We start from the raw sequence: 16,203 nt of genomic DNA on the forward strand, positions 1-16,203 counted from the left end.
TCCTCAAGCCCCTTCTGCTTCAGTTTTAGAGTTTTATTGACCACTCTTTTCCCACATTTCTCCCTCTCCTCTGCCCAGACATGTGCACCAGCAAAGAGCCCACCATCCACCAGCATCCTGAGGCCACTCAGTATGGTGGGCTCAGAGCTGGAGAGAAGGCCCTGGTGTCCCACTGGGACACTCCTGACACAGGACACCAGCCCCCCTTGGTCTGGGCTCTTTCACTTCAGAACTGTGGTGTCAAGGGCTTTTTGGTTAGTCTTTCTAATTGCCCAAGATAGGTCTACAAATTATTGTTGATGCATGGAATTTTGAACTGAAAGTGAATTTTGCTTAGGAATTTTTACAAAATTCAGGGTTCACAGTAAATTCAGAGTCCTTAGAAGTGTCTCAAATCAAGTGAACTTTAGAAGGATACCAGAAGATACATTTTGCTTTTGTTGCAGTCCATTTCAATTCTTCTTCTGTATCACTGAAATGAGTTGTGTTTAGCTATATGCAGCCAGTTCCTTCAAAAGCAAGAGCCTTGGGTGGTTGTATTGTCAAAAAAAAAAAAAAATTGGCAGAAACTTGCATTCTTAACACAGCCGAATATTTTGTACCCAAAGTATTGTCCTCCTTCAAAACACTTATGCATAGCATAACAAAATTACAGATTCCAAGACCCTTTTCATTTCAATTTTAATTTAATTTAGAGTTTGCATGCTTAATAGTATTTTTAATACACATTTCTGGAATTTGTGGTTTGAACTTTAGTCTTCTGAAAAGTAATAAGTTTTATATAAGCACCATGTGTTTGGATCTAGGTTTATTTTGACTGAAGGAAATGATTTGTCAAGACATTTTCTCTTTAGCATTGCTCTGAAAGCTTGTGTTTTCCGATGAATGTTCTTATTCTGGGTGTTCTTTCAGTGTGCCCAATCTTCTGCGTGCATGTTTATTAGGAGTTGGTTGTCGCTAGGAAAGACAATAAGCATTACAGAATCACAGAATGTTCTAAGTTGGAAGGGGACCACAAGGATCATCAAGTCCAACTCCTGACTCTGCACAGGCCACCCCAAGAGTCACACCATGTGCCTGAGAACATTGTCCAAACGCTTCTTGAACTCTGTCAGGCTTGGTGCTGTGACCTCTTCCCTGGGGAATTTGTTACAGTGTCCAACTACCCTCTGGGTGAAGAACCTTTTTTTTAATATCTAACCTAAACCTGCCCTGACACATCTTCACGCTATAAGGAAATAGAGACTTTATTCAATAGCAAATCTTTGAAGTTCGAGTTCTTTGAATGACCCTTCTTGAGTGATTGAGAAGATTCGTGAGATGGAGTGGAGCTGCTCTATCTACAGGCTTCAGAAGAGCAAAGGGCAGTGAAAAGGGAGCACTTTGTCAACTTGTATCTTTGTCATCTTTGTGAGCAATTGTTTCTTTGTGTGTCAATGCCTTCAGCGATTATGGCATGAAATACTCTAGTACTTTAGCAAGTAATATTTCTATTTGGCCTGATTTGTAAGTAAATATTTAGGTCTTACACTCCTGATGGTGTTTGTAGTAGAAATGGACTTTTTTTCATTTGAGGTTGACATTATGTTGAATGCAGATAGTAAGAAGTGAGAAGCAGAAAAGTGCTAAAGCAAGTCTTTTTAAGCTCTGGTGTGTCCATTTAATTGGATTGTTGGTGTAAATGCAAAATTACTCAAGATTGTACTAGAGTTGTAGGACACCCTGCAATTGTAAAATACATGCTGTCTGTGCCATGAGCTCAATGAAGATGGGTGGCAAAGTGGGGGCAAGGAAGAGAATAAACACCCATTACACAAATACTCAGCTCACTAATACATCTGTCTAAGGCTTTTTGTATTGCTTTCAAAGTCCTGGGAATTCAGGAGCTCCTTGCCTGGGGAGCAGCATTGAACAGGGAGCCCTATGTAATCAAAGCCAGCTAGCCTGAGGAGAGAGCATGCTCCCTCTCTGTGCTGGTTTCAAAGGGAAGAGGCTTTGCTGAAGGTTGCCAGGCAAAAAGCCTGACAGACTACAGGATGAAAAACTGCTCAAAGACTATTTCTAGGAAAACCACAATAAGGAAAAGAAGGAGCTGGAGCTGGAGCCACAGGGATCAAAGATACCTGCTGTGGTGGTGAAAGCAAAGGAACCACACTCTGCCCAAATACAGGTTGATGGCCACTTTCATTCTGTTGAGAGAATGTTGTTAAAAACCTATGCTTGTGGAGGGGTAGGACATGGAGATCTAAAAAGGAATTTCAGAGCCAAACATTTGAAGTGTTTCATACTCCAGAGTGATGTGACAAGAGCGATTGTACAGGCTCCATTGACATCACTCCCAAAGAGTGGAGGAAGGCATTCTCAGGGGTGTATGTTTTCTCAAGAAAGAAAGAGTTTGCTAGGAACAGCAAAGTCATCAGACTTCTAGAAGTGGTTCAGAGGAAACTGATGTAAAGCATCACCTTCACATTTAAAATTAAAATGGAGTTTTGTAAAGCCTTAACTGAAGTGGAACATTTGTGTCATTTTAAAGATAATTGGGGGAAAATAAGTATTTTCTTTGAGGTAAAGTTTCTCTATACTGGTTATGAGACAGTTGTAGAACTATTGAAAATTCTGAAGTGAAATAAGCTAGAAGCTGATTTTACACTATAATGGACTTGATTTATTTTTATTGGATGAATTGTAAAAGATTATTCGCTGCACTGGTGAACACATTGCATAAAATTATTTCCCTTGCTAACCTCAAGCAGGGATTCTGGAATGTTTAGGCTGGACTTCTTGCTTCTACTGGGTAGTAATTTACCCCTCATTCCTTAAAGCCTCATGCGTATATGTATCCAAAGTATACACGTACCACCCAGGTACTCTCCTCCCACTCTGGGAAAAGGAGGAAAGTAAGGAAGAAGGAATGGAGGGAGAAGCCTTCAGACTTCATGAGAAACTCCCTTAGGTTTCAGTGGAATCCATGGAGACTTTATTTCCCTGAAAACATTTAATTAGCTTTAAGTGGATGTCATCCCCATTGATTTCCCTCTCAGCTACTACAGAAACTAGCATTCCATGAATATTTCTTTCTAAGCTTCCTCTTTGGTTTTCCTCTAGCAGCTCAGGCAGCCAATCACTAATAGTCCATAGCTTTGGACCTGGATGGAGCAACTACAAATAACGCTTGCCTTCATTTTACAGGTGAATCGCCCTCACCCTGGTGATAATCCTCTTCTGATCATCTTTATGGTTGGTGGAGTGTCAGTCTCTGAGGTCAAAATGGTAAAGGATTTGGTAGCAACACGCAAACCTGGTACCCAGGTAAAAACATCTCTAAACATACAGTTCTTATCTAAACAAAAACTAAGAAAATTCATCAAATAGTGTTTCCTATAGAACTGGTACAAACCTTCAGAAAGCCACTGCTGTGTGGACAGAAATGGTGTTAAGATTCTACTGTGAAACATCTGTAGGCAACAAATGTTCAAGCACCAGGAGTCTGTTATAGGCAGCAACAAGAGTTCAAACTCAGGTTGGAGAGTTCAGAACAGACTGGAATTAATCTGAAGGAGCTTTCATAATGTCTCAAAAGATTAGTTTCTTTGTATTCTTTGTAAAAAGAAACTTTTGCTGTCCAAAAGGCTACAGGCTCCCTGGCACTCCATCTACAGGACATAGTGCAGGGATACTCAGGAGTCTGGGTACCATCCAGTGACTTACCAGTGCTGATCCTGCAGGCAAACCAATTAGCATTGCTGAGGAGAAAAATAAATTAGCCTGGATACAGCTGTGCTGTTTCTGTGTCTGGCCAGGTATCTCTGACAGATCCCTGGCTACTAAATCTTACGTAGCCTGAAGCAGGTGATGTGGACAAAGCCCCAAGTCTCTGCATCCCTTGAATGTGCTGTTGCACTCATAGGGGGAGGATGGCTCACACAGTGAAGCTTCAATAGCATCCATGTGGCTGGTCTTTGCCTTGTTCATTCTCTGGCAGCAGAACTTCACTACAGTAGCTCTCATCTGAATGGAGAAGGGAGGGAGAAGAAGAGGAGAATGGATGAGCTCTGGTGGCACCTGAGGCATTAACAGTCATCATTAATTGTGAAGAACCAATCAGGTGTCTGTTGAGGACTGCAGATACAAAGGGTGATATAAAAATTCCAAAGTGTTGTGTAACCAGATGCATCATAAACATAACTCTAGTTTCCAGGGTGGCTTGTAAACATCTTGTTTTCAATTCCTATGGAATGCAGTTTTGATTAGTGAGAAATCATTAGCAAAATGGGGCCAACTAAAGGCAGAGCAGCCCCTCAATTTGACATGTGTTCTCCAAGTTTTAGTTATCTTTGCAAAGTCTCAAGCAGTATTTTGTAAGATGGAGTACCATTTTTAGTGATTTTTTTGATCTGATAACATGTTTCTCCCCCATTAGCCCACTGCTAACCTCCTCAAAACAGCAAATTAAATTCTTTTCCCTCTTGCAGGGGAGTTGAATTGTGACACACTGATGGACAAGTTAATCCACACATAGAATGTATTAAGACACCCTGAAAGATAAACAGAGGGTTAACATCTGAGTTGTTTGAGAACTATGCAGGGAGATTTTCAACTGGCTTTCGGGAGGGACTTAAGGCTTGACAGTGGTGACATTGGATCTGGTGTTGCTTTGCTTTGGCTTAACCCTGGCAGCAGGTCACCCTCTGAGGCAGATTCCTAAAGCATTTTAAGCTTTTACTGCATCTTGCCCTTTGTGCAAATGTGCTGTGTTAGGGGTGAAAGGACTGTGGGGGAGAGGTGGGAGGAGGAAGAGAAAGAAGAAAAGAAGCAGTTGTGCAAGTCTCTCACATAAAAACAGTTTATAAGTTTGTTGGATTTACCTGGATTTCTGCACTATAGCTGTGAATATGCACCACCTGTTTAGGATTATTCTCTTTTCAAGAAGCCAATCATTTATCTAACTCGAGCCAGGGTTTAACAGAGCTTTTTTGTGCTGTTCAGGCAATCAGATTCAGGCATCAGGGGAACACTGGCCTTCCAAGTCCCTTCCAGTCAAACAAAGCACTAACATTCATACTCATATTGGCTCTTGCAGAAATGGAGAAATGTGTGAGTACAAAAATTGATGAAAGTAACTGAAGAAAAACTGACAGGGTTTACTTCAGCAGTTGTTTGGAGTTGAGGCAAATGACATTTAAATCTGGAAAAGGACACATGTTTCCATCCACAGAACTGCTCTGCATCTCAATATAAATGACAGTTTCATTTCTCACAGAGAAACACAAAGGATTACAGTGTTTCCCACACATTGTGGGGGGGGGGGGTTTGAATGGTGGTAAATATCTCCCCATACCTAGTGAGATGTACCTTACTTTCAAAGGAAGAAATTACTTTTTCTGCTTTGAACAGGAGAGTAATAAAGGGGAAAGAGCACAAGAGGAAGTGTCACTTTTCCCAACATGCACAACCACCTGTGTGGTTGTGACTGAGGCAAGCAGACAGATAAACCCCTGCAGACACACCAGCAGATGTTAGCTGCATCCTTCCCTGCCCGCTGCTGAGGGGAAGCTCTCCATTGGAGCTCAATGGGTCAGGATGGGAGCTCCGGCCTCTTCAACCTTGGCTGCCACCAGGAGGGGTAGCCCTTCAGGTGAAGGATGAAAGACAGGCAGGCTGTACAGAACAAGGAGGTTTGCAAAGGATTGTCCTGAAGAGAGCTGACTGGAGAAAAGATGGACATTACTTATCTGGGCAATTCCCTTCTTCTACGTAAAAAGGAAAGAACAAACATTCACATTTATTCCCCTCAATGAGCCCTCAGAGATACTGAGGGGAAAGGAGGGAAATCCCACAGGATTTGGCAGCATCCTTTCTGAGATGTTGAAGCTGCAAATCTTTTTTTCTCTCTGGGCTTGCTGTTAGTTGCACCAATCCCCTCCGGGTTCAGTGGTAGGACTCCAAGAAGACATTGCTTTTATCTGTCTGTGTCTATTGTTGATGTTTGGCTTGTACACTCAAAAAGTTTTGGTAACGCGTCCCTTCATGTTTTTCAGAGTTAAGCTGCATGATAACAAGATGAGCATGTATTGTGCTATAGTCTGATTCTCATGCAACTTAAGTAAGACAGTGTCAGCCTTTGGCATCTGCAAATTACAGAGTTTTTAAGGCTTAGGAAGGAAGAGATAATCAGTGTCAGTTTGCTGCAGATTACGTGGGAGGATAAGGGAAGAGGTGAAGTGAGGGGGAGACTGTCACCAGTACAGAAGGGATCCTTTCAGTACCTGAAGTGAAAAAAATGAAAGAAATAACAATAAAATAAGTTGAAATGCATCATTGCCACACACTTAAGTCACGTGATGGACAGCATGAGTGGTTTGATAACTACTGCAGTAGACAGACACACAGACATACTCGGTTGGTGATTTTTGTGCTTCCTCTCCTTGAATTTGCTCTCAAAGCAAATTTATTTTCAAGTAGGCTATTATGATTAAATCTGCCCCCATATCCCTGACCCTGCGGACACTGTACGAGTGTCCTATGACTTTGACCGTGGGTTAGCTCCACACAGCACAACTGTATGCACTCAGTCCTTGCTGATAGCTTTGCCCTGCACAGAAGCCTTCACACTAGGCAATTGTATACTAGTTTTCTCTTAAGGAAAACAGATACCTCCATCTAGCAGGATGCACGTCAGGGTTGTAGTGAGCAACAGTTTCTTTCATCAGACCTGTCTGGTGTTAAAAACTGGAAGAAACAAAAGTGATAAGTTCTGATAATGCTTGAGGTTGAGCCTGATGTGCAGAACGTCATGTGCCTGGTCAGAAGAGACATTTCTGAACAGGGACTGTGACTCCCTGCTGCAGGCTGACAGCACTTCTGTGGTGCTCATCTTACCTTCAACTGAGGAAACAGGCATTGCTCAGATCTGTGCTGTAGGAGAGGAAACCACTGCTTCATCAGCTGGTGCCTCACAGTAAATGCAATGACAGTCACAACAAATCACCAGGTAAGATGTGGGTAGAAATGTGTCAAAGCACACATTCATTAAGAGTACAATGCTACCAGTCATTATGCTCCATAAAGGCATTTAACTACAATTATTAGCAAGCAGACAGTTTCACTGGACAAGTTGTATTGCCCTGTCAGTAAACACCAGAAACACACAGCCTGTCTAGAAGCAAACAGTTCATATCCATGGCTCATTAGTACTGTCTCAGTCCCCTTCAGTCCAACTTGTTTTTTGTTTCCCTTCTTTCAGGTAATTGTGCTCTCCTCTGCACTCCTAACACCACACAGTGCTGTTGAGTTGTTGTTTGCCCCAGACCGTCTCCAGCCTGACACTGATATCTGACAGGGAAGAAGGTGAGTGAGTGCCTCACCCAGAAACATCAAATCCCTGGTCTGTCACTCTTCTCAACAGCCCTTCAAAAACTGACGTGTCACCTGCTGCAATTACAGCTCAAGGTGAAGCAACTGGGTATCTGGCTGCAAGGGAACATGTGCAGCTTATGGGCAGCTCTTCAAAATGGTCTGGTTGTCCAGCAACGAGTCCCCTCTCCTTAACAATAGCACTGTGCAGTCTGAATCATTCCCAGCCCCATTTGGCATGGTGAGGGTGATTGTTTGTAATAATTTCCTAGAAAAAGAGAAGCTGAGGACCAAGTGATGCTGAATTTCCACTCCCCAACAAGCAGTACTTTTTTTTGCCGAGCATTCCCGATGGTTTTGCTGTGGTTGTGTCTGGTGGGAAATGCTGCTGAGGGAGTGAAAGGCTAGCAAAATAAACCCTTTGTTGTGCTACCTTGCAAAACGTGTGCCTTATACAAGGTTAACAGCCTCTGCTCTTACTTCATCCCTTGCTGCAGAGACATCATGGAGCATAGCCCTGATTCAGCAGGCACAACAGCTCCTAATCCGCTGATGCTTCCCTGGCAGGACTGGTAGAGGCAGGGAGATGCACAGCCAGAGTCAAGGACTGGGTTACATGGCTGCTTCTCTCTCAGCTTTCTTTTTTCTGCTCTAGTTTCTCCACCCACAGTCCCAGGAGAAGAGACTGTTTCTGATGACACACATCTCTCTCGATTTACACAGGAGGCCATATGGGCTGTGTTGGTTTGATGATAACCCTGGAAGAATCCTCCCCTTGTTTAAAAAAAGAGAGATGAAAAAAGGCATGATCCCATTTTCAAGAAACCATAGCACAGATTCTTTCTTGAGATAGATTTCTGAACAGCATGATTAGAGAACGGCTTTTAATTTTATTTTATGAGCATGAGAGAGATACAATCAATTTCAGTTATATAACTTTTCTTTATAAAACTTTGCTACAATCTGTGATAAAATAGCAGCAGCCAATAGAAATTGTAGTTGCATATAGCACTGAGATTTCCAAATTGCAGCATAAAATGGTGGAGCTCTAAAGCTGCATTCTCTTCCTTCATCTAAGGAATGCTACAACTACAGCTTACAATGAGATGAGAATGTGAAATTATAAGTGGCATTCACTCTTATAACATTCCTTATTATGCCAAAGAGTAGTTTAAATGGGAAGTATTTTTTTACATTTTGTTCACTAGCTAACATTACTTCTCCTAGATGTTTATAATGGTCTTCAGAAAAAGGAGCATTTTGGTTTAAGTTCACATATGAGTAGCTGGAAGGAAACAATGAACTGATTATAAAGCATGGACAATATTGCCTCTATGGAAGAGAATTTTATAAGAATGACTATAGAATGAAACTTTGTGCTATAAAAAATGAGAAATGTTATGAGATTGCAATATTAAAATCTCAAGGAATAGTTTGAGCAGAGCAACTGTAAAGCAAATAGCCACTCTCTTGATTTCTTTTCTGTCATTCTGTACTGTTTAATCTTAGGAAGTGGTTGTTTTGTAAATCCTGTAATCAATAAAGCAATGCTCTTAAAATGCCAAACCTGATCCATCTTCTTTTCTCCTAGTATGCAGAGCTACACATAGCAGAATGGCATATTTGTGCAACCCCTTTTACTTTTGCAGCTGATTGCCTCTAGGACTCTAGACCTTCCATCTTGGTAGGTGTCCTTGAATGTTTTTCACACTCCACTCACAGAAAGGCTCCATAGCAGAAAGGCTCCCCTATGTTGAGTGGCCATTGCTGGCCAATGAGTTCAAGCACTCACACCTCTGAGATTCTGCTGCTTTCCTGAGATGATGGGGGCTGCCACTTGGAGTCTTCATTCTCTCACCTCCTTCATCAGGTGCTTTCAAACCTCTGACTCGGCCACCTAAAGTAAAGATACACTGTATTGAGAAGGCAGGGGACGAGTCTAAGCAGATCTTGTGCTTCCCATGGGTCAAGTAGCACATCTCACTGAAGTAGACTAGTTTTCCAGGCCCACACGCACTTTGGAGGAATCTTCTCAGCCAGTAAGGCCACAGCCATGGCAGTTGATGCTGGAACTCAGTCCCCATCTCATACTGAAGTACTTCTGGACCAAAATTTCACTGGAGTCGTTCCAGTGGCCCTAGTGTAATAGTAAGCTCCTTATTCACAGGAAATAGCTTTAGCAGCTACACACAGTCTGTGCTCTGGGAACAGGTCAGGGGATGGGAGATTTTCTCCCAGTTTCCTGTGGGCAGGAACAGTACAAAAGATACTTGCCTTGGGCAAGTGCAAGACCACAGCAAGGAGTGTCAAAGTCATCTGCATGTGCCACAAAACAATACTCAAACAGTAAGAAGACGAGAAAACATAAAGCCACCCTTGGCAAATGGGTTTCATCATCATGGCCAGGCTTCACAAATGAAGATTTGGGAAGGGCTTTCCCCACATGGGTGGGCCCTTTGAGCCTGCGCAGTGGATGTTTTAGGTGAGGCACAGCGTGCACAAAACTGGCCCCACCCTTTAACTCCTAAGGTTCATCTGCCACGGCCAAGCGAGCTTGGACGGTGACAGTGAAGTCCTCAGGACTAGAACCTACAGCCCCCAGTATTCCCAGGAGGTCTCCCATCCAAGTACTGACTGGGGCTGACCCTGCTTACCTTCCAAGACAAGATTAAATATCAGGGAGGCATTTAACTGTCTTCAAATGAGTTTACTACTATATCTAAAAGGTAAACAGTATTAGGTATAAGCTCAGACTGAAAGGGTAAGCTCAGTTTTCCTTCCAACTCCAGTCCTAAGTCACTTTGGCTAGTAGTTCATCATACAAAAGATCATCACCAGGACCCTGTCTAAGTTTCCCTGTGCCAGTGTGCTGTGTGCTAAACAGGTGAGCCTGTCCAGCAGTCAGCCTAATCCCAGAAAAACATCCTCCTCAGGAAGGCCTTCAGTAAACCTACTTTAAACACAAATAAGGTAGTTGGAAACATGCAATTTGATTAAGTTCTTCATTGTGATATAGCTCAGTACATAAATATTTTTTTTTAGAAGAAGCAAGTGGCAGTCACTTAGAATTTGTGTTCTTCCAGATTTTGACCTACCTTGCACCATTCCTTTCTCCCTGGAGAAGTACTGAAGTATTTTTGACAAGGAGAAAAGAAGAATCCTATTTCATTTGAAAGGTGTCTACCCTATTCAGTTCCTCTCCTAAAAGGATTTCTTAAAAGGAAGTTGTAAAGCAGTTGTGAGAGCTACTCCCCCTGTTGTTTCAGCTAATAAAGCAAGAGTATAGGCAGAAATGGCCACCTTGCTGTTTCTGCAATTATTTTATCTCGACATTTCACTGTTACCCATTGTTTCTCACCCACAAACAACACACGAGAAAATATGCAATTCAAAAATTTAATGTTGAACCAGGCAGTTAGAATGAGAAGTCCACTCCCTAGAAGTAACTGTACATGAAATAAATAAATTACAGTTTAAACAAAAGCACAACTGGCTTTTTAAAGTGCACATGTATAAGGCCCTTAGGCTGTGAACTCCACTGACTCAAAAGAAATGATGCCTTTATATAAATCTTCTGTGTTTTTAAAAATGAAGAAGGCCTGGCTCAGCTCAGAACAAGCCCCCGTCTTCATTGCCTGGAGCCAGTCATGCTTCAGACCTTTTGTGCCTACTGTACACAGGAAAGGGAGAGAGAGAAGTCTTAAAATGGCATCTGTAACAGACTAACACTCCAACTTCACACTCATTCCTCAGAAGCTCCCTGTAGGACCATTTAGTCTGGAGAGCACTTTTTTCAGACAGTAAAAAAGTTGTTTGTAATTAGATATGCTTACACCCTGCAGACAATAGTTTTGCATACAAAGAGTCTGGTCAACTTGTCAGCAATAACGTGGCTAGTAGAAAAATAAAGGACCCTTGTTTACAGTCTTGATGCTGAGTCCTGTCCACTTATTTTACATTTATTTTTACAGAATACTTTCATTTTGCTTATTTGTTATGAAATACAGGGGGGAAAGCCAGTTCTACTGTGCAATAAAATTAAAACACATACATCATGCTGTGTCCTTCAATCCATGTGAGAACGAGACTCAAGTGGTTACTTCTGAACAGTGACCTGAGGTTCAGGGCATTTCCCTGGTCAATTACAAGTTGAGTTACAGCTAAAAGGTTGTTTCTGCACAAAGGAAAGCCAAATCTGTCCAACTGGGAAAAAGGCAAACAGTTTCATTGACTGAAAAGTTCCTTTTCCAAATGAAAATACCTGTTCTGCAAGTCACATCCTATAACTATTTTTCAAGAGTTTTTGGTTTTTTTTTTCTTTTTCAATCTGACACTGTTCCTTTTGTAAGCATCTGCTTAAAGACTTCTACAGCCATGCAAGAGGCTATTCAAACTATCCTCCTTTTCTCACAATGCCTTGGACTCTAGATGTGCCAGTGTTAAACATCCCAGGTTTCAATCTCAGCCTAAACATCAGGTAGACCAAGGCTCTGTTGTCAAACAGAAGTGACAGTCCTCACTTTGGCAGACAAAGCTTGCTTAAACCTTCTCTTCAGATCCTGCATGTTGGGTGATTTTGGCCGTGGAATAAGAGAGGTTCTCCTTCTCTCAGGGGTGCTGGTTATTTGCTGTTTATTGACTTCTTTACAGAGGAGATGGAAGGCATTGAAGACATTGTTATAGTTTTCACTGACAGATACTTCATAGAAAGTACAGCCCAGCATATTGGCCAGCTGAAGTCCCTGCTGAGGCTCCACCTCCTTGATATGAAGGAGATCAGCTTTGTTTGCAACGATGACAACAGGGACTGTGTTCCCTGGATGCAGCTGTCGAACTTGATGGTAAAGGTGACTGAGTAGTTCAAAGCTCTTATAGTCTGTGATGGAGAAGACAATCACTAGGGCATCTGCCCAGCGAATGCATCTGTTCAGCTGCTCATTACAATCCAGACTGTGTTCATGGATCTGAAAAATGAATGGTCTCAAATTAGATAGCTGCAGTCATAAAAGATTAAAGGAACCTGTCTTCAAGATTCTGTAAGGCCAAATAGTATTTTACAGCTCCAGACACATATATTTCCATTTCGCATTATACGTATGAACTTAATCTGAGCATAGTGAATAAATGCAGATGTTGATTCAGCTGCAAAAAGCTGGAATTTAACACTGGAGTTTGCTATACTCAAATGGAAAATTGACCTGAGTAGTTCTGCATGCAGAGAAAGACTTTGTAGTTCCACAGAATGGGAAATTAACTGGCTAGACAGTAAGTCTGGGGAAGCAAAGATATGAGCTGGAAGCATTTAGACCTGGAGTGTTGCCCAGTTCAAAAAGGCAACAATCCAGCATTACTCAGGTCTATATATTCAAAACTTTTAACTTGTGACACACTAATGAGCACAGCCACAATGTAGCAGACTTTGCTTTCTGTCATACACATTTATGAAGCTTGTTGGGCAATGATCATGACATTTTTTTTCCACATGTACCTTATTTGCACAAAATTGTTTCTGGGTTTGTGCCTAATGTTCCTAGCACGCAGGAACAAGACACTTCAGTAATTCAGCCACTCAGAAGTAATGGGGCTCCAATGAACAAATGATTCATCAAAACAGTGAGTTGTTTTCGTTTACTACCAGTATACTGCAAGTGCCCAACACAGCGGGCTTGTGACTAAAACACAAGTTTACCACCTCTCCCACACAGAACACCAAACTCTGAAATGGACAGCAAAGTATTTTCTAGAAAGACCATAAAAAGATACTGCACAGGACACAGGTGCACAAGCACACAAACACAGCTACTCTGGTAAACTTCATGGTTGCATCTACCTTACCTGAACTCCTGGAGTATCTTGCACTTGGATGGCCAACATCTCTCCATCTATCTGGATGTGCCTGCTGTAGAGATTACCTGACAAGAACACCAGAAGGGTCACAAGTACAGCCACAACTCTGCAGACAAATGTTGCTTCTGCTGCCCATTAGTTGTGTAGAGAAAATTGTATCGCCACTTATGAAGCAAGAACCCTGTGTTGTAAGCTTTTTTTGTGTTAACAATGTTTATGATGTTCTAGAAACCTGGGATTAAATCTTACATTGACTTATTTTGAAGCTGGGTATTTAATAACTGTGCACCTTGGAACTTAATCAATTCTTAAAGACTATCTTAGCTTGGATGATAAAGATTAGAGTGTTAAATAACCAACTTTTATTATTTGGAGAGCAGTGTGATTGTCATTTAGTATTTTATACACTTTGCTGGTTGACCTGTAAGATTTACTGGTTTGTTTGTTTGTTTTTCATTTGTTCGGCTTTTTCAAGTAATTTCCTCAACAGAATGCTGCATATTTTACATTGACATTAGTTTAGACTCTCCACTGTACTCACTGAAAGTATGTGTCATCACCTCTCCATTTTCCCCTTTAAGCTGGCCCTGCCTAGTCTGCGTGGCTCCAGACACTCAGTTTGCAAAGAACAACACAACAGGTTTACAAAACGTTTTCTTGTTTTAGCTAAAAGACTCCTTCCAAAAGGGGAGCTTTCAGCTCATGAAGTGAATTCCGTCAGAGACCAGAGCTGCAGTACCACCCATCTCTAGGGCTGCTGCGGTCCCAAACCGCTCGTGGCTGTGCCCGGCGTGCCCCTTTCCGCGAGCAGCGACAGCAGCCTGGGGAGGGGAGGGAACGGCTCTCAGCGCTGCGTCCACGCGGGGGTTCGGGTCGACAGCAGCACCTGGTGGGTGCCCCCCAGCCCCGGGGACGAGTCCGCGCCTCCTTCCCCACCTGTGACTCGGCTCTGCGCTGGGGTTTGCGCCCTCACTGCCAGGGCGCGCACCCCGTGCCGCCCAGCCCGGGCACCCCCGGGGGAGGCACCGGCCGGCGGCGAAGCGGCCACGGCCCCGCTGCCCCCTGCCCTCGCAGTAACCCCCTCCCCCGATTCCCATCCCGGCGTGGACAAAGCCGCGCCGCCAGTCGCCTACCTGCGTTCCGCTCGTAGTCGCCGATGAACCGCCGGGTGAGGAACCGCACCACGAGCGCTGCGGAAGACACAGACAGGCACCGTCAGCGCCACCGCCACACCTGCCCTGCCCACGCCGCTACCCCCTCACCTGCCCTGGCCACGCCGCACCTGCCCTGCCCACGCCGCTACCCCCTCACCTGCCCTGGCCACGCCGCACCTGCCCTGCCCACGCCGCTGCCCCCGCACCTGCCCTGGCCATGCTGCTGCCCCCTCACCTGTCTTGCCCACGCCGCTGCCCCCCACCACGGCGATCTTGACGAGGCGGGGCCGGGCGGTGGCGGGGCCGTCCCCGCCGGGCGCGCACTCGGCGATGGTGCACATGCTCTGCGTCAGGCGCATCCCCCCTCCGCGGCCGCAACCCGCACCCGCCGCCGCCGCTCCCCCGGACCTTTTCTCGTCCCCGCGTCCCGCCCCGGCCCGCGGCGGCCACTCAGCGCGACCGAGCCCGCCCCGAGCCCCGCCCCGGGCCCCGCCCCGCCAGGAGAGGGGCAGCTACTCCGGGAAACGGGGGGGAAGCGGTTCCCGCGGCTCCCGACTGGCGGTGGAGACTGTCAGAAATGAGGAATGTGTCTGTGTGTGATCGTCTCGCTTTTGAGGGCTCAAACACCTGCAGCACCGTAACGGAGACGGGCCGAGAGTTTCTGAAAACCTCAGCTCCGGGATCGTCTCCCCAAATCCCCCCAGGGTGACCGAAACGCACGCGGCGTGTGCGAAGGCTCTGGCACCTGCCTGGTTCCCATCCTGGAGGGGTTCATCGGTCCTTGGGGTGCCGGTCTGTGTGCACCTGCCATCCCATACCTCTCTCCCTCCTTCTCCAGGTGCCTTACCTTGCTTTGCCCTGCCCTGCCCTGCTCTGCTTTGCTTTGCCTTACCTTCTTGCCTTGCCTTGCCTCGCCTTCCCTAGCGTTTTGAAATAACCACACAGAGTAGGAGCCGGCTGAAACCAGAACGACTGTAACTGTGAAGAAGAGTTGAAACCAAGCCACGAGGCTGAGGAAGGGTCTGTGTCCTCTCAGCTTGGTAGTAATACACAGAAACGGGGGACAAGGGGAGAAATCGAGGTAAACGTGTATGGCAGTGCTGGAAGAAACAGAAGATAATGGAAAGGGAGGAGAATTCTACATGAGAGGCGGGTGGGAAACGGGGGACTGTACCAGCCTAGGCACAGGGAGTAGTCCATGTAAAACACTTGAAACAGTAACTGGCATAAGCAGGGGCCTGGGCAGCAAAATGGAGGAATAAAACCTGCCCACGCATCAAACTTAAGGGGAGAGGTAACAGAGGAAGATAAAATCACTCTCCTGCCCTCAGGAAAGAGACCTCATAATGAAGACCACTGGATAACACTGAATGCCAGTTACAAAAATAAAAATAATAATTAATTAATTTAATTAAATCAAATAATTTTAAAAGCAGTAGACTCAAAATGTTTGGCTCAAAACCACAGCAGGGAGAGTGTTAAAAGACAGTCAGAGCTAGAACTGGGAGGCTGATGGTGACATTGGACAAACATGGTCACCATTGCAGCCAATACATACTTGTACACAGCTTTCTATACGCTCCAAAGCAGCATTTGCACATGGGAAAAAAGATAATGGGAATATAATGAAAAAAATTTCTGCTCCTGCAGTAGTTGCTGCATTCCCAGATATAAAGGTGAGAGCAGACTATGAAGAACACCTGGGACTGAGCAGTTCTGGGTACAGTAGAGGAGCAGCTCTCTCTGCCAGCCACCAGAGCAATGCCAGGGGTGATGGTGGTTTAGCTTTGTGAGTAGTGAGTATGTTGTAAGGCTACCTACCTACTGAGGTCATAGAGGGACAAAAATG

The 16,203-nt window shown here is 44.4% G+C and overlaps 2 protein-coding genes across 4 annotated transcripts in view; one reads left to right on the forward strand and one right to left on the reverse strand.

Moving 5' to 3' along the window:
* SCFD2 (sec1 family domain containing 2) overlaps positions 1-8,919 on the forward strand; it is a 197,349-nt gene extending 188,430 nt beyond the window's left edge. The window contains exons 8-10 of one of the 3 annotated variants that reach the window (XM_071556491.1): positions 3,190-3,309; positions 7,244-7,347; positions 7,851-8,919. In XM_071556491.1, the coding sequence (XP_071412592.1) occupies positions 3,190-3,309; positions 7,244-7,336 (213 nt within the window). In that variant the 3' untranslated portion in view covers positions 7,337-7,347; positions 7,851-8,919. The remainder of the gene's footprint in view (positions 1-3,189; positions 3,310-7,243; positions 7,348-7,850) is intronic. The other 2 variants (XM_071556490.1, XM_071556492.1) reach the window with 2 other exon arrangements.
* A 1,816-nt stretch (positions 8,920-10,735) lies between these two features.
* On the reverse strand, positions 10,736-14,763 carry RASL11B (RAS like family 11 member B). The gene is made up of 4 exons (XM_071555196.1): positions 14,590-14,763; positions 14,334-14,390; positions 13,189-13,265; positions 10,736-12,317 (listed from the first exon to the last, which is right to left on the reverse strand). Exons 1-4 carry the CDS (start codon positions 14,711-14,713, stop codon positions 11,850-11,852), a joined length of 726 nt encoding a protein of 241 aa, XP_071411297.1. The 5' UTR covers positions 14,714-14,763; the 3' UTR covers positions 10,736-11,849.
* Positions 14,764-16,203: the final 1,440 nt, after the last annotated feature.

This window comes from Pithys albifrons, chromosome 5 (assembly GCF_047495875.1).
Source record: "Pithys albifrons albifrons isolate INPA30051 chromosome 5, PitAlb_v1, whole genome shotgun sequence".
NCBI classification, from domain to species: domain Eukaryota; kingdom Metazoa; phylum Chordata; class Aves; order Passeriformes; family Thamnophilidae; genus Pithys; species Pithys albifrons.